Source organism: Ischnura elegans, chromosome 9 (genome assembly GCF_921293095.1).
Source record: "Ischnura elegans chromosome 9, ioIscEleg1.1, whole genome shotgun sequence".
NCBI classification, from domain to species: Eukaryota; Metazoa; Arthropoda; class Insecta; order Odonata; family Coenagrionidae; genus Ischnura; species Ischnura elegans.
In genome coordinates, this window is record NC_060254.1 from 80,065,377 (window position 1) to 80,082,659 (window position 17,283).

The following is a 17,283-nucleotide window of genomic DNA, read 5'->3' on the forward strand; positions in this document are numbered from 1 at the left end:
GGTCGTCTTCGTCATCTCGTCACGGGCAAAATATTTGATGGGAGCACTTTATTATATTTTTATAGAGAGAAAAAAATCTTAGCATTACGAATAGATTTTTAAAATTAAATTTTAGTCATCATTTGATTTTTAAAACGGCCGAACGGTAGATTTCAATATCCGAGGTGTAGAAAATTAAGTGAATGTCCAAGTTACGTATACTGTATGGAAAATATATTTCCAAACTTTTCATGTAAGGATATGTTGATGTTGTTCCTCTTACTTAAAATAAACCACAAAAAAAGAAAATCGCCAATTTGGTAGTGTCCATTGCAATATTTGATTGGAACACTTTATTATTTTTTATAGAGAGAAAGAAATCGTAGCATTACAACTAGATTCTTAAAATAAAATTTTAGTCATTATTTTTTTATAAAATTGCCGAACGGTAGATTTCAATTTCCGAGGTGTAGAAAATTAAGTGAATGTCCAAGTTACGTATGCTGTATGGAAAATATATTTTCAAACTTTTCATGTAAGGAGATGTTGATGTTGTTCCTCTTACTTAAAATAAACCACAAAAAAAGAAAATCGCCAATTTGGTAGTGTCCATTGCAATATTTGATTGGGACACTTTATTATTTTTTATAGAGAGAAAGAAATCTTAGCATTACAAATGGATTTTTAAAATTAAATTTGATTTTTAAAATGGCCGAACGATAGATTCCAATATCCGAGGTGTAGAAAATTAAATGAATGTCGAAGTTATGTATGCTGTATGGAAAAAATATTTCCAAACTTTTCATGTAAGGAAATGTTGTTCCTCTTACTTAAAATAAACCACAAAAAAGAAAATCGCCAATTTGGTAGTTTGCATTGCCACGGGGCGATTTTCGTCTTAGAGGCTTATTTTAAGGCTTTAAAAGTTGATGCAAGTAATGTAGCACTTGATTTATTTTATCAAACATTCTCGATAAATTTTAATTTCATAATTTTCATAATTCATAACATTTCATAATTTTTTCAACTATATGAAACAGTTTGGTAAAAAGAAATCCATAAATTCGATATGTATGAAAGTCTGCTAACTTTCATTAAAGTGATGATTTAATTTTACTAACCGTTTGGGCATTGTTACCGAATTCCACATGAACCGAAGTGTTTGATAAACTTCATCAGAATCTGATATTTCTCACTAAACATTTTTTTAAGTGTAGCTTAAGCGTATACTGGATTCCATTTTTTAACTTTTAGACACGCTTGTTACCTGAGAAAAGTACATAATTGAGTTTACCGATGAAATTCGCACTCTTCAAGAAGTCGGTCTAAGTTCACTAATGTTGTTCAACATGAGTAAATTTAAGTTGGCTTGCGTGATCACATCCTAAAATCTGGTTTATCTTAAAAAATTAAGTTGCTCGTAGTAGGCGCTTTGGTTTAAATTTGTTTCGAAGGAGATTAGATGGAGGGGATGAGTAAAAATGAAACAATTGCCTTCCTCTTTGAGAGAAGGAAGTTATATTGAAAAAAGCATTTTTTTTCTTGCAGAACCTTGTTGAAACTGTCACCGTAGCGTAAAAATTATAGGTTTTAACTTTTTATTCTGAAGTTATTTTCGCGTGAATCGTCTGGCTAGCCTCAGTAGAACTTTTTGAATTTTACATTATTTCACTCAAATTTATTTTTTTAATTACGGGACATACTTTTAAAAAGTTAGCGAGTAAATCACGGGGTATTCTCATTATCACTTCACTGTTTGGATATTTAGGCTGTGCCAACGAATTACTTAGACCTGTTCTTGATTAAGAATTTACTGCCGTAGCGATAGGTCTCTCATGCGGTAATAAACTCGAAATTGATCGTGGGTTATGAATGGAGAATTCCAGTCCCAACGATGCAGAACGGTCATCCATAGCACAGTTCGAAAAATTCCTTGAACATTTCCGACTTGCCCGGAGTTACAAAATGCTAGAGCCCACTCTTTTGGGATAAAAAGGACTCCAGTGAAAGTCAACGCATTCCTTTGGGGATTATACCCTTAACCTTGTCAGTGAGGCCATGACACCGTTAATTGGTGGGATCTAGTGTAAAGGTTTACGATACTCGTCTCGATGAACAAAAAATGAGAGATTGTGTCGGTCTTTAAGATAAGGCCGAATCTCTTTCTTTGAAGTAGAGAGGCTCATAGATGAAGGCTCGTGGACTCGCAAGATAACACTGTTGAGCAAATGTTGCGTCAGTCACTTGGGCCTTCGTTTTTGTGGCTTCCTCGCCGTACGGGAGAAACCATCCGAGCTTTGTGTCAGTGACTTACGGTGTTCGTGGCGTAACATGTGGCGCTCGATAGATTTTTGTTCTGTCTTTCGAAGTCCTTCTTAAGAGCAAATTTCTACCCAATCGCCTAGCCCGGGCATCTCAATTTTTCAAGATAAAACGCTAGACTCGGAATGACACCACGCAAGCCAATCGAAGAGTACTCATCTTCGGCAAAATCGGTGGAATTCTGACTTCTTATAGAGAGAGTAAACATCACCAGTAAATTCAAGTCTGTGCTCGGACAAAAGACATGTTTAAAAATACATAACTGGAATTCCGTTGTTAGATTTGATATTTAATATGTGATAAATGCAAATCAATGTTTATCCCATGGTCCTTATTGGTTTATCCATTACCAAGGATCAGTATAAGTTATTCAGTATTACTTCAGGAATTTGGATTTTTCATAGTTTACGGGGCTTGGTGGGAACTGAATACACCTACCTTAATTAAATACCGTAGCATCGGCGGTAATATCACATCTGACTAGGAAATTACAATTTTATACTTCGATAGACTTGCATGGCCTTATCCCAAATTTGATTTTATCTTGAAAAACTAAGATACCCGTGCTTGACGGTTGGGCAGAAATTTGTTCTGAAGAATGTGGGTAGGAGGTTTATGTATTGTTCCCTTGATTCCCCAATATTGCCTGAAGAAGAAATTAAACTCATAACCGAAAATATTATGTAAAAAAGTAACAACCAAGATATTTCATGGATGCATTTTCCTCGGATTTTCAACCAAGTGAGTCGTTCCCTCACTGCCCACGTTTCGAGGCACAGATCGATGTCTTCAGGTTGAATGGTTAGAAATCCAAAAGGAATACATTATTTAATATAAAGATCTTAGTTGAGTATTAGATATTATTTTGCCCTTGCGGATATGGAGGTTAACCGTTTCTAACCCAGAGCTGCTTCTGGGAAAAATTATATTTCAAGACTTTTCATTTTAAAAATGTCAAAATGTTCTACTCAATCATAATTATTGCGGAAGCTACATATTTCGCTATTAAACTTTACAGCACAAAAGAACACGTAGTTTAAATCTTTCCTGAATAGCGCCATAAATGTATACATTTTTGATGTTGCTTAAAAGGGTTATAATGAGTTAACTGCTAGGGAAGGGACAGATGTTCAGGGTGGCATGAGGGCTTCCGGAAATTTTTAAGAAATTTCAGAGGTAATTGCTTCAACAAAATACTTACGGCAGCATAACTACCTTTTTATAAGAATTAAAATACTACTATTAAGGGGCATCACAAGAATGCGGACTAGAATTGCAAGGAATATGAATCATTTTTCTACTTATTAGACTATATGTTCCCCCAAAATCTTTTAATAGCAGTGTGGGATAATACTGAAAAACTTGCGATCTTTACTACGGACAAAAATATAGGCTGAGCACATGAGTTTTTTTAAACTCCACATGCTGATACTGAATAGTTATTCAATGCATAGTTTTTAAAATTAAATATTTTGGAATTAAGTAATCAATCTCCGGGAAAGTAAAGAATATGCATGCATAAAATTTGGATCAAATTTTGTTCACTCAATATTTGCCATTCGTAATAGCGCCATTACAAATATCGCCTTATGGAGTTCATTTGTTTCTTGTTTAATTGGAAGTCTCAAAAGATGGCTTAAGTGAAACGTCGGCTGTTTTTATCTTTCTGAAGTGTTGAGGTTGTAGACATGTTACAGAACCAAGAAGAAACAAGGGAGGCATTAGTGTACTAATTATTGTAAGTTGAGTCAGCTGTTTGAGGGTTCAATTGATGACAAGTATTGCTTTGAAACCATCTCACTTACGGCTACGTCATAAAGCAGCCATCTTGGATTGTGTCGGAAAGCCTGTGCAGCGGGATTAGTTCTGTAGGAATGACCCCGTGACGTTGTCCGTCCAGGAAAAACCAAATTTAGGTAATTGAAATGACCTTTAACAAAGCTCTATTTTGTGCGAATGCACACCCTCGCTTTTTTGTGTTATCACAATAAACGTATCGAGCCTATTGGCGACCTCTACCAAACCCAATGATGACAATTAATTGTCAATAACATAATTTTCACTCTTTTGACAAGTGTTATTTTCTAAATTAACATACAAATTATCTTTTCTATCATTGAGTTAGCTTGTATAGCGCTTGTTTCACCAATATTAAGGTTTTACTTGTAGTGTGGATTAACCTAGTTGTTTTTACATTTTTGTGTTAGTTCATATTAAGTTCTTCTTTAATACATTGGAATGTGTTATTTAATATTCGCAGTTGTTATTCCTCGCATACTTAATTCACTTTCATTGCGTGCATTTTTTGTAACTTGTCATTTAATCAGCGGGCCTTATGTTATTTTTTGTACTCCTGAATGATTCATTCTCTATTGATAAATTTGTCATATTGTGCCTCCGTAGCCTTATGTACACCTTCTGTATTTCACTTTCATTCCTTACCTAGTAATTTTTTCTGTTAAAACTTAGTGCTGTTTCTATTTAGTACATTAAACGTATTACATATTTTCAGTGAACATACATCAGCGTAGTGCCCAATCAATTATGAGTGCATGCATATCTATAAGCATTGTAATCGTATTATGCATTATATGATATAATTCAAAGTTTTCTACGCACGACAATAATGGAAACCCTTAAGTATTTCAATTAGATGACGGAAGGGTGCTTCGTCCCATCGTATTTATACTAATGCTGTAAGGTAATAGTTTCTGAGTAGTATATCCTGAGATTTATATCTGTAACTTAATTAGCTGTTTATTTGCAGTCCATTAGTTGTCCCTCTTAAGTTCTCGCGGCAAATTAGATCTAGTGTAGTCGAGACACCTAGTTTGTTTCTAGATTTGCACCGGTTTTCTCAAACCGGTCGTGCATAGAAGCATTTTATTTAGTTATTGACGAAGCAATTGCTTTACAATGTGTTCCAACTCCTGGAACTTTGCTTTGATGTTCCATATTGTTGTATTGCTCATTTCGCAAATTTTATTTCGTAGATAAGTTCTCCTTCCCAGGTTCCAGTGTAAGTTTCCCGTTGTCCAACCTTTAGTTTTGTCTGACGGCATTGTTAGATTGATTCTCCTTGTGAGGAGTCACTTTGCCTGAAAGTTTTTTTTTGTTCCGGCAATTTGCTGGTTTTTGATGCTACAAAGCAAAGGGTCTTATCCCTTTCCAACATATGCTCCCTCTGCAGCTTCACCCAGGGTGCAAGCAGCCTCCCCTTCACCAGCAAGGGGTCATCCTGGGCACAGAAGACTTCAGCCATGAATCCCTCCGACCACGGGTAAAGATTGCTAGATTTGGGGTGGTGTAAGGTTGCACAGTCCTTGTATTGACACTTCATACTTGGGTTCCCTCTCACCAAAGTAAATGCGCAGTGCATGATGTAACCTTTAAATGTTATTCCAGTATTGGTGTTATATTATATCACTGGCAAGGTGTTGACACTGAACAGCATGTAGTAATTGCTAATGCTAGGCATGGGATCTGTTCCTGTATGAGTCATATATTGCATGTTTTATTTGCTAACTGAATGGGCCCTAATGTTAGTGTTTGGTGGTATTTGGTGGCTTTTATTTCAAAGCTTTTGGGTAGGAAAGCTTGTTGGCTTATGGTTTGGTTTGCAGTAATTGAACTTCATTTTTCTCAGGTTGGTAATATTCTCTTGTATAATTTGCCTAATGTATGTTTGAAGGACATGCTTTTTCTGCATAGTGGTTGTTTGAGACATATTTCTGAAAATTATGACCACATTAAATGGTAGTCTTGTTTTTCACATAGGTGTTGTCTTCTTGGAGGTCCTTAAAATAGTCTTCTTTCCAGCTGCTCATGATACCTTGTAATTTTTGTTGGGGTTTCAGTGTTCAGTGTATCTCTGTTTTCATTATTCCAGCTTCCAGATTAATCAGAGGTTGTAGCTCTTTGGGTTAAATGTCTTTATTTGCTTTCAGACGTGGAATGTTGTAATTAAACAGTACAAATTTGCTTATTCTTCCTATTCCAGAACTTAAAGAGGACATCCACTTTTGTTAATTGTTCTCTAATTGTAGTGATTATATTTTGGCAGGTGACCCACCCACCATTGGATTACATGTTGAGAGATGTTCGGATATTATAAGTTATTGAGCATGATATTTATTTATTGATTGGTAATTAGTAACTTCTTAGACTTTCTGATAGAAATACATGTGGTCCTCCCCAGAATGGTTTTCACTTATGCATTCTGCGTGTGATAATGTTAGGGTTTGCCCATGCCTCATGTCCCCAGCCTACTCCTAGCATCCAATTTATATCTTTGCATCTAATTTATTCGCCTGTGACTCTCTCCTGATGTTCATTTATAGCATTTACATCCTGAGCTTAAAAATTTATTTAAGACTATGGATACCTAAATGAAGAAAGCTTAGTGAAATGTCTGTTCAGGTAGTTTATGTAGTTTGTTTGAAAATATTTGCAATTGTGTGACTGTTCAGTTTTTGCCTCCATGACTCCTAAAACTTCCCTTTTAATGGAAAACTTTCTATGGAAGTAGTTAATAACATTGCTATTTCAGCATACAGTGATTATTATATATGTTAGTATTTGTCAAAGTAATGCATTTGGTGCATCTCTTTTCAATACTTAGAAAATTTTATCTATTTAAGAGCCACAAATAATCATTGGGAATGCATTCTAGGTTAGTCTCTTCATGAGGTACCAATCATACTCATCAAAATGAGAAAATTGGAATGAAGGAGTTTTTAATTTTTGGTTCTTTGTGGGACATTGTTTAAAATATGATATTCTTTTTATACCCCGGGATGATGCAGGAACTTCATTGTTAAGTTTCAAAATGTTTCATTCTCAAAATTGAAGCAGTTGATTGCCTCAGTCCAGTGTCACTTTTCCTACGCAATTATTACAATGTTCACATGCAACAAGTATGCAGTACGCCGTGGTAGAATACAGCCTTTTCAGTTGTACTCCATCGTGAAATTAATTTGCACTTGAATATATGTTTAGTTGCACTTCCATTTCGGGAAATAAGTCAGTATGTTGTGTTATCTGCTTTAGTTTATATTTGCAGTGGAGCAAGTAATGGTCTTAATTTTTACTTTGATATTTAATCACTGAAATACTCATAGCCATAGTGTGTAGGGTTTGCTGATAGACTTATCCAGATAGGTAAATTTACTCTCAAAGATGAAAGAACTGTCAAGGGGAATATATTTTTACAAACCAACTGACCAAAGGTGGGTGTAATCAAGTTAGCTGAGAAGGAACCAAGTGATGGGTAATTAGTGTTATTCTGTCCAGGTCTAGTGGTTAGTTCAACAAGTTTTTGTTCAATCATTGCTCAATGCTGTGGTCATTTTTTATGTACACTCTAATTTTGTTCATAATCAAAATTGACGTGGCTTTCATCCATCTTCTATATTTTATTTATCTTATTTCATGAAAAACTGCATACCTCTATTATATTTTAAAATTTTAATTGGTGTTGAGGGTTTTATTTTTAGGTTTAAATGGGTATTTAGAAATATTGTTGATTCAATGCTTAGAATTGCGTGCTTAATGGTTTCAATGAATATGTCTGACTTGCGTAAATGGTTGTTCTCCTGCAACTGCTGAATAACTTATACGAGTTCCTTTTTGACAACTTTGCATTGTTTTAGTTCTATTCCTAAATTTTCCATCACAACTCTTACTATACATTAATCCTTCTGTTACAGTTTGTTGGTGGAGTCATTGAGTAATTCGTTAATGCTTGTCTTATCTGCTCCTAATCATTTTTATTTCACAATAATTTCCATTCTCGTGAAGTTTTCTCGGGTTTTCCTCTGGGTGAGTTCATTGCAGGCCGACGTTTCGATGGCTGTCTCTGACATCGTCTTCAGGGCATTAACGGAATTTTTTACCCATACATCAATCCCATATATCTTATGTTTTGATAGCAACTCTACTCCCTGACTTCTAAAGCATTTATGTCCCATAGGCTTAATCTTTTCCGTATTAAAGACATAAATATGCGTCTGGATGTTTCTTGACCCGGGAGATGAAAGCCGTATATTTTCGTTGAATATTTTCCTTCGCAGGAAAACAAATGCCAAATACATACGTTTCCTAGCTCTCTCCTTTTTATGACGGTCGCGGGTGTGCGATGCCTTTGTTTTGGGACCCAACACTGCGGGGCTTAGGCTTCACCTTCGAAAACCGGGAGCAGGTACCTTGACCCCTCATCTTATATTACCCCTCTTAGCGGTAAGGGACCGCGATCATACAATTGTTAATCCAGTCATCTTGCGAAATAAATATTTGTTCCTTTCTCAAAAAATATAAACTAAGAATTGAATTATTTGTCTTTTGAGCAGCGTTTACAATTTTAAATGAAATTCTATGATAAATATTAACTTATATCTCAATTTCAGTATAAACATCAACATGGAAATTGTTGCTGCAGTAAATGCGTTAATATTGAAGGTAGAGCTTTGTTCTAAATTTTACATTTCTCAGAATAAAACGAGGAATTCAATTCGAAGTCTGCAATTTACGTTCAAGAAACAATTATCCATGTAGCTAATTCATATAAGCAAAGCGCGATTGACTGCGAACCATTGCTGCTGGTAGGGTTATAAACCCCGAAAGGAGGGAGCCCAACTACCCTCGGAGTCCGAGATAATGTGGAGCCCCCACGAGGAAGGGTCAAAAAAGGTTGTTGCTGAGAGTGTGTGATTATCCGCAACACCCTTCTTCATGAATGTCCTGCAAAAATACTCCGTGCAGAGGGACGGAAGAATCTCTCGGGGCTCATTACAGCAGTCACGCTAAGGCGAGAACTTCACCGTCTAGAAAGGGTTAATAGTGGGTCAGTCGTTAAGTTGAGCTTCTCCCTAATTATCTGTATTCTATTTAAATTTTCCAGCCCTATGTGATAACTGTTAGCAACTTTTTTCTCCTATCCAAAAATGTTATCACACACTGTTTTGACTCATATTAATGTGACCTGTAAACAGTTGATATTGAAAACCCAAAGATTGCATTTCAGTATGCATGGGGCCTACAAAAGAAAGATACAAATTATAAGTCTGTAAAAATTTTGGCACAAAAGCCTTGAAAATCATGAAATTCATTTTATAGGGTTATTTATACTCCATTATCATAGTTATGATAGTTAGGATTTTTAAATTGTTACAATTTATAGTGTGGTAGAGCATTGAGTAGTTGAGGCCAAAGCTGAAAAGCATACTTAAAAGAGATGGATACTCCATTTATGATCATTTCCTATGGCCATTTTGACTTCAGTTTTCTTGCCGGGTCAATCCATATGAAGTGATCCAATAATAAATAAGTTGGTTGCTTGACCATTTTTAATAATTTTAATTTTTTTATATGTTTTTACTACACAAACGGGAAGTTCAAAACCGATTTTTAAAAAAAATTATTTTACACCGTTTTTACATGTGGTGGCCATTTTTGTTTTGAATCACGGAGCGTTTTTTCCCTTTGAAGACGTTTGCGTTAAATTGATTATCTCTGGACTGCATCGTACTACAAGATTGAAACTGGCATCGTTTTTTTCAGTACTTTCTTCCAAACAATAGTGTTTCATAGCCATAATTCCCCATGCAAATCTTACCTGTCTAAATGGTCCCCAAAGTAGGGGGTCGAAAATTGAAGAATTCCACTTTTTAGAAATTAAAAAAACCATGAAGGAGAAATTTATCAGAGTTAATATTTTTTTTATAGTAAGATGTCATTGGGTACACACATTTTATAGAGTATCAGCATTGACAACTCACTCCTTAATTGTTTATGAATTTTTAAAATTTGGATTTTTTAAATTTTTGTAAAGTTTGAAGCTGTATATCTCAGATGGGACTGGATAAAAATCCACGATTTTTACAGATTATGTAGTCCTTTATGATAGCAAAGTGGAGTAAAAATTTCAACATTGATATTTGACTCTAAACCAAGTTATGAATTTTTGAAAATGCAGGAAATCATCATTTTTGCAAATTATGCATATCAGCTATTATAGTATCAACTACATGTTAAACTGTCTTAATTTGAAAAGTTGCCATATAAAGTGTTGAAATAGGTAACTTATTGAGTTGAAAAACATACAAAATGAGCAAAATTACCATGTATTATTTTAGAAATTTACTGTAACTACAATTATTAGTGCCGTACTTACATATTATTTACTGCTTAACCCAAGTGATTGTTAAGCATTACACTTATATCTTCACAGAGTTTAGGTAAGATTGAGTAGGATCTTCCTGTTACTGTTGTAAGTTCAAGAACTGATAATTTTCAGTTCAAGAACTGAAAAATCTAAACTAATCCAAACAATCATTGTTGGACATTGATGGACCTGTTCAGACATGTCAACCCAGCTGGCACAGCCCACCCCCTGTGAAAAAACTGTACACAAATTCTATACAGGCCCTATATAGAGAGTATATCCACATTGTATACGGTGTAGACCGTTGTATACATTGTATAGCCCGTATACAATGTGTACTCAACAAGCAGGCCTGGACAGCAGTTCAGTGGACTAGTGAGGACATGAAATTCCACCTCCACTACTCTTGCAGGCTTGGCTCACAGGCTCAGTCTGTCCTAACACTTTGTGTAGTGTGGATGTTTTATACAGTTTGGTGTCTTTTTATAGTTTGAGTCTTTTAGTGAGTGAAGTTTTATTTTGCTTACTTCCATTCTAAACATGGAGCCACAGTGTTCCATCGGTGAGACAGTAGGTGAAGAGTGCTACAAAACATTTTATGGCCCAGTCTCCAAAAACTTAAAGCATTTAAATGATTTTGAAGTAGACGAACAAAATCTGTTTAAACTAAGAGTAAGATCTTCGGTATCATCGATCTGTGATTATCATGCAAGAAAATACATAGATAAGTACAATCATATCTTTGGTAAAACCTGTTCTGACCCGCTCAAGGTACATAAAAAGCCAATTAACAAGGGTGTAAGGGAAATAAAATTGAACATTTGTCTTTGTTAAGTGCCAATGGTTCTCATTTAAGACTGAATTTAATTCCTGGAAAATCCCTATGCCCAAATTGTTACTCAAAAATTTTTGTTACAAACACAGAATCAAATGAAACTTGTGATAGCTTCATCATAGCATTACTTTCTTTTTCATCACGAAAAAAGAAATAGAAACGCATTGAAACACTTCAAACCAGATTTGAAAACTCTTTGCCAATAAAAGGGACACGACAACTTCATCGATTTCATGGTGTTGCAGAAAATGTAATCAGATGCTACGTTACATCAGAAAGCAAAATTTATGAAGATCATTGTGCTAGTAAAATCTCAACATTGACATTAAAAGTAAGTGACATAGCGGCGTGTGTGTACGATACCCAATGGTGGCTCGCTCAAGTTGAAGAAATAAGTCTAGAAAACAAAGATGTACTTGTGCACTTCTATCATCCTGCCGGACCAAGGAAATCATTTAAATAGTCTAATAATGATCATGTTTGGATTAAAATGGAAAACATCTTAAGAAAATTATCAGTTCTTGAACTTACAACAGTAACAGGAAGATCCTACTCAATCTTACCTAAACTCTGTGAAGATATAAGTGTAATGCTTAACAATCACTTGGGTTAAGCAGTAAATAATATGTAAGTACGGCACTAATAATTGTAGTTACAGTAAATTTCTAAAATAATACATGGTAATTTTGCTCATTTTGTATGTTTTTCAACTCAATAAGTTACCTATTTCAACACTTTATATGGCAACTTTTCAAATTAAGACAGTTTAACATGTAGTTGATACTATAATAGCTGATATGCATAATTTGCAAAAATGATGATTTCCTGCATTTTCAAAAATTCATAACTTGGTTTAGAGTCAAATATCAATGTTGAAATTTTTACTCCACTTTGCTATCATAAAGGACTACATAATCTGTAAAAATCGTGGATTTTTATCCAGTCCCATCTGAGATATACAGCTTCAAACTTTACAAAAATTTAAAAAATCCAAATTTTAAAAATTCATAAACAATTAAGGAGTGAGTTGTCAATGCTGATACTCTATAAAATGTGTGTACCCAATGACATCTTACTATAAAAAAAATATTAACTCTGATAAATTTCTCCTTCATGGTTTTTTTAATTTCTAAAAAGTGGAATTCTTCAATTTTCGACCCCCTACTTTGGGGACCATTTAGACAGGTAAGATTTGCATGGGGAATTATGGCTATGAAACACTATTGTTTGGAAGAAAGTACTGAAAAAAACGATGCCAGTTTCAATCTTGTAGTACGATGCAGTCCAGAGATAATCAATTTAACGCAAACGTCTTCAAAGGGAAAAAACGCTCCGTGATTCAAAACAAAAATGGCCACCACATGTAAACGGTGTAAAATAATTTTTTTTAAAAATCGGTTTTGAACTTCCCGTTTGTGTAGTAAAAACATAAAAAAAAATTAAAATTATTAAAAATGGTCAAGCAACCTACCTTGGATCACTTCAAATGGATTGACCCTGCCAGGTTTACTCTAGATCTTGAGGGTTATGGACATCTAGAAATACTTGAATTTAATGGAAGGAGGTCCAGCAAAAGAGATTAGATGGGATTAGGGAGGGATTGGATGCATAATAACTGGCTTAATAACTGATACATGGATAATTCTGAAATTGTTCTGTTGAAAGAGGAATAAGCATTTTGCTATGTTAATCCACCTAGCAGCTGTCAGCTACAAGTTCCGCTATTGTAAGGTTCACTGGCAACTATAGATGCAAGATTTTCTGCAATTCATGATTGAAAATTCAAATATCAGTTACCCAGGTTCTTTATTCTTCAAGTAAAAATTGTAATTAAACTGAAGGTGTAATAATTAGAATTGACTTGATTAAAATAAAGCCCCTATGAAGTAAGTGTATATTTAAAAAATCCATTATTGCAAAAAAAAAGAAAATGTTGATTTAATGATAATAAGGTGGATGCAGATGCAATGTAAAAGGTTCACATATGGTAAATTTTAGATTTGATCCATTTTGTATAAGTTTTGTTTTTTTATTATATGGATGGTTCGTTTAATTCAGAAGATTTATGAATTCTCTGTAGGTCGTAGATGAGGAGTTTTGTTTGATGACTTTGTCTACTTACTTGCTTGAAATTAGAGGTAAATGATAAGTGCTCACATTCCTCTGTTTGTTTGTTTGAAATTTGCTGCTATCTTGCAAAATTGTCAATTCTTCTTTCTGGTGCAAAATGAAGAGGTAGATTTTAGGTTTTAGTGCTAGTTTTATGCATTCAGTGGTAGGCTTTGTGTAGCTCAGTCAGAATTTATTCAACCATTCTCTGGTAAGGAAAGTTGAAATTTCAGTCTTTGGGATTCAAGTGAGTAATATTTTAGATGAGGTGTGCAATGAAATGGAAATATATGAGGGCGGTTTTTTTTATTAACCTCTGATCGCTCATCAAAAACACCATCCAAGCAACAGGCAGGTAATGCGCACGAAGGGCAATCGGGTGTCCTCAGTACCACACCCTCAAGTCATTTCTGACCGAAAGTTGTTAGTTAAAGGTTAGTAACAACCTCATTAACTACACTGCCTTAATTGATTCTCCCGCCAAGTGTGCACAGCGGAGAGACAGTCAGAAAACTCACCGAATGGCCTCAGCATTGGCATGTCTTGACCTTAATGCCGATAAAAGAGAATTTTTTTAATGCACTGTGTCTAGAGTGTAAAAAATTACCTCCATTCCCATTTAAAACAAAAGAAGAGAGATGCTGACTTCTGAAAGTGTTCTGATCCATGACAATGCCCATCATCGTAGTATTGATGCAGCCCAACTGCTCCTTGAGCAATTTCAATGGGACATTTTCGATCACCCGCTGTGCAATGTTGACATAGTGCCATGAGACTTCCATTTTTATGCTGAAATGCAGAGGTGGCTAGGAGGGAATCGTTTTCAAACGGGCTATGAGCTCCAGGGCAAAGGAAAAATTCATTGGAAGTCATTGGCAGCAACATCCTAAGAAGAAGGTATAGTAAAGCTAGTCCTCAGCCACGACCAATTTCTCGATTGCCGAGGTGATTATGTCAAAAAGGATACCACAAGTATTTAGCAATGAAATAATTTTCAATCGATCACTTCGTCTTCTGTTCATGACCCATCGGAGGTTGAAAAAAAGCAGCCCTCGTAGCTTGGTCTTTATTAGCGTATGTCATATCTAAGTTGTCCTGTTTTTAGATTTCAGTCATAACTATGTGATGTCTCTCGTACATATTGTGTTGATATCCATGTCTGCTGTTTAATGGAATCCAGCCATACACCACATGCATTTGAAGGGACTTCAAAGAGCTCAAACATTGAAATTTTGGGGAAATCTCTTTTTCACTCCATTTTGTCTTTACTTCATTCTTTTCACTCTTTTGCTGTGGAGTCTTAATCAAATAAGTCTCATAATGTGTCATCTTATTTTGTTCAGTTTTGTTTTGTGTTGTAATTGATAGCCAATTTCATGGATTTGGTGTGACATTGCGTAATTGTGATGAAATTTAAAATATTGCTTGAAGGGCAAGACTCCTTGTTGGAATGTACTAATAAACAATCTCTCAAGCTGCATTCGGCAGCCAAGCATTTTGATTATTGTGGGTAGCTTTTGTTGTAACTGGTGTGGTGTGAATTTTAAATTGTGGTGAAAATTTTCCCAAAGTTGAAACCACGTGATACTTTACTTACTAAACATGCAGTTTTTATGTGATTCAGATTTAAAAAAATATACAATTTTGTGATGTACATCTGCAGTCAAAGTATCATCAAGTCTCATGATAATTTGTTTTATATATGCTGTAAAGGGAGTGGCTTTTGGTTTTAAAATTAACTGACTCAGGGTGGGTTTTAATCATTTTCTGCTTTGATTTAATCTTTCTTTGATGTAGTCTTAGATTGATTGGTGGTGGATGGAATAGAATCATGCTGGTATTTTTTCTAGGTGGTGTAGGATCATTGTCGTAATAGGAATAACTTCCTGTTAAATTCAGATACATTTATGTGTTCACTAATATGTAGCATGCATTACTTGATGTTCGATATTTGTTGAGTGGCATATTTCCTGTCCACTAACGGCATGTAATACTCCTTCCTCCCTTGGACCCCATGCCGCCGTTTACCTGCTGGAACAAAAACAGGTTCAACCCATCCTTCAACATGGCTGCCATCAAACAGGTCTTCAATGAGGCCGTTGAAAGAGGTAGGTACATTTTATTAGGGCATAGTTAACCCTAGACAAAACATTTTGTTTTGCATGCATTATCGCAGTGTTTGCCTTAACATTAAGTGAAAAATAAGATCTAACTTACCTTTCGAGCATTTCTTGGGGCTGAAATCTGTTGTTTTTGTCCTTTGAAAAGTACTCCAATGTAATATGACAGTAGGGATTCATAATGGCTTCGTAAATAATGAGCTATCATTTTTCATGCAATTTATGACTCTCTTTTGAGTATGTTTTTGAAGTTTTGTCCTGGATATGATTATTTGAACAAGCAGATGGTGTTTATTCCTTTCGAACATTTCATATTTAAATTTGACCCCTGCACCAAAATATAATGGAGAGTATCAATTGAGTTGAGTTACCATAGGTATAAATGTGGAATATGTTTGCATCTTATTCTTATTTAAATCAAAATAGAAGGAGAACACATTCTTTTCTGACTGCCCAAATGCCGTGACTTATTAGATAGTATGTGCAAAAATATGGTTATGATTCCTATTTTCATGTAACCTTACGTTTTGTAAATTGCTCTCTTTTTTGTCAAAATAAGTTCCATCATGGTCAATATTTGGCACGTTATCCTAAAAATAGGGTGGTTTCCTATTATTTTTTTATTGCCTAAATCGAAAGATTATTACTCCTGGAGTATGTATTTCACGCTTTTAGATTTTTAAATGACGATATCTATTTTACGCGATTAAATGAAAAGTGAAAATTTTCAAGCGTGCGAAAACGCGACGATTAAGTATGAATGTCGGGAAGTCTCTCCGCGTGATGTATTTCTGGTTCCCCCTCCCGCCCTGCGAGGTGACCTTGAGGGAGGCTTGAGCGCTGATACGACGCAGGCTGCTAGCGGCTAGCCTAGTACCCTGCTGGCTGGTAGCGCTTGGCTTAAATAAGGATTATTAATAACTTATCAAACGAGGAAAACTTTCCGACCTTAGCCAGTTTTAATAAGTGATTGTTAAGACATGTTTCCCTGAGCTCTGCGCCTCATGCATGCAATGGTAACCTCAGACGACGTATAACTCCTATCTTCTCGTATAGAAACTAGGTCCCTGTGACGTCACGTGGAGTGGAATCGCATGGGCGCCAATCTGGCCCTTTTCAAATGAGGATAAAAATGGACCATTGCCATTTGTCTAACCCGGCATTTCTAAAACAAAATAATTTGTATATTATGAATACACTAATGGTGGGTAACGAATCGCAATCAATGTCTTTCGTTTTCTTTGATGAAGGAAACCACCCTATTGTATTTTTATGCATAGAAGATGTTATCACTATGGCAAATTTTGATGAATACCAAAATATCATTAGTGGTGGAGTTTTTTACATTAATCTTTTTCTTTTATTTAGTAAATTATGTCATATTTTTAAGTGGTGGGCAAAATTCCAGAGTATGATTGACCTCTAGAAAAAAATAGTAGTATGTCCCTACTTTGTAGTGTTGGTTAAATCAATCGAGAACTATCCTTGTTATTATTGTGAATGTAGGCTTCTGAAAAGAGTGGTATTACATTCATAATGATAAAAGCATTCCACGTAGTAATCAAATAAGTAAAAGATCTTCTCAGTGTTTGGGTAATTTTTAACCTATTTTTGCTGTATCATTTCATTCTTGACGACACTCCACATCTTCAGATTCTCCTAACTCGCAAACCAAAAAAGGTCTCATGTTATTCACAGGTGGCCTTTTGTGGCCATTTCTTTGTGTCCTCAAAAATCTCCTTTTTAAGGCCAGCCAA

General features: G+C 35.1%; 1 protein-coding gene and 1 long non-coding RNA gene across 7 annotated transcripts in view; both read left to right on the forward strand.

Moving 5' to 3' along the window:
* Window positions 1-17,283, forward strand: part of LOC124164834 (AP-1 complex subunit gamma-1) — a 92,205-nt gene that overhangs the window by 30,035 nt on the left and 44,887 nt on the right. For 2 of the 6 annotated variants that reach the window (XM_046542033.1, XM_046542035.1), the window contains exons 2-3: window positions 5,492-5,581; window positions 15,453-15,514. In XM_046542033.1, coding sequence (XP_046397989.1) covers window positions 5,492-5,581; window positions 15,453-15,514 — 152 coding nt within the window. Of the gene's footprint in view, window positions 1-3,903; window positions 4,218-5,491; window positions 5,582-15,452; window positions 15,515-17,283 lie in introns of those variants that run through there. The other 4 variants (XM_046542037.1, XM_046542038.1, XM_046542036.1 and 1 more) reach the window with 4 other exon arrangements.
* LOC124164835 lies at window positions 9,324-15,433 on the forward strand. Its single transcript, XR_006866089.1, has 2 exons — window positions 9,324-9,591; window positions 12,802-15,433. It is a non-coding gene; the product is annotated as an uncharacterized LOC124164835 (long non-coding RNA).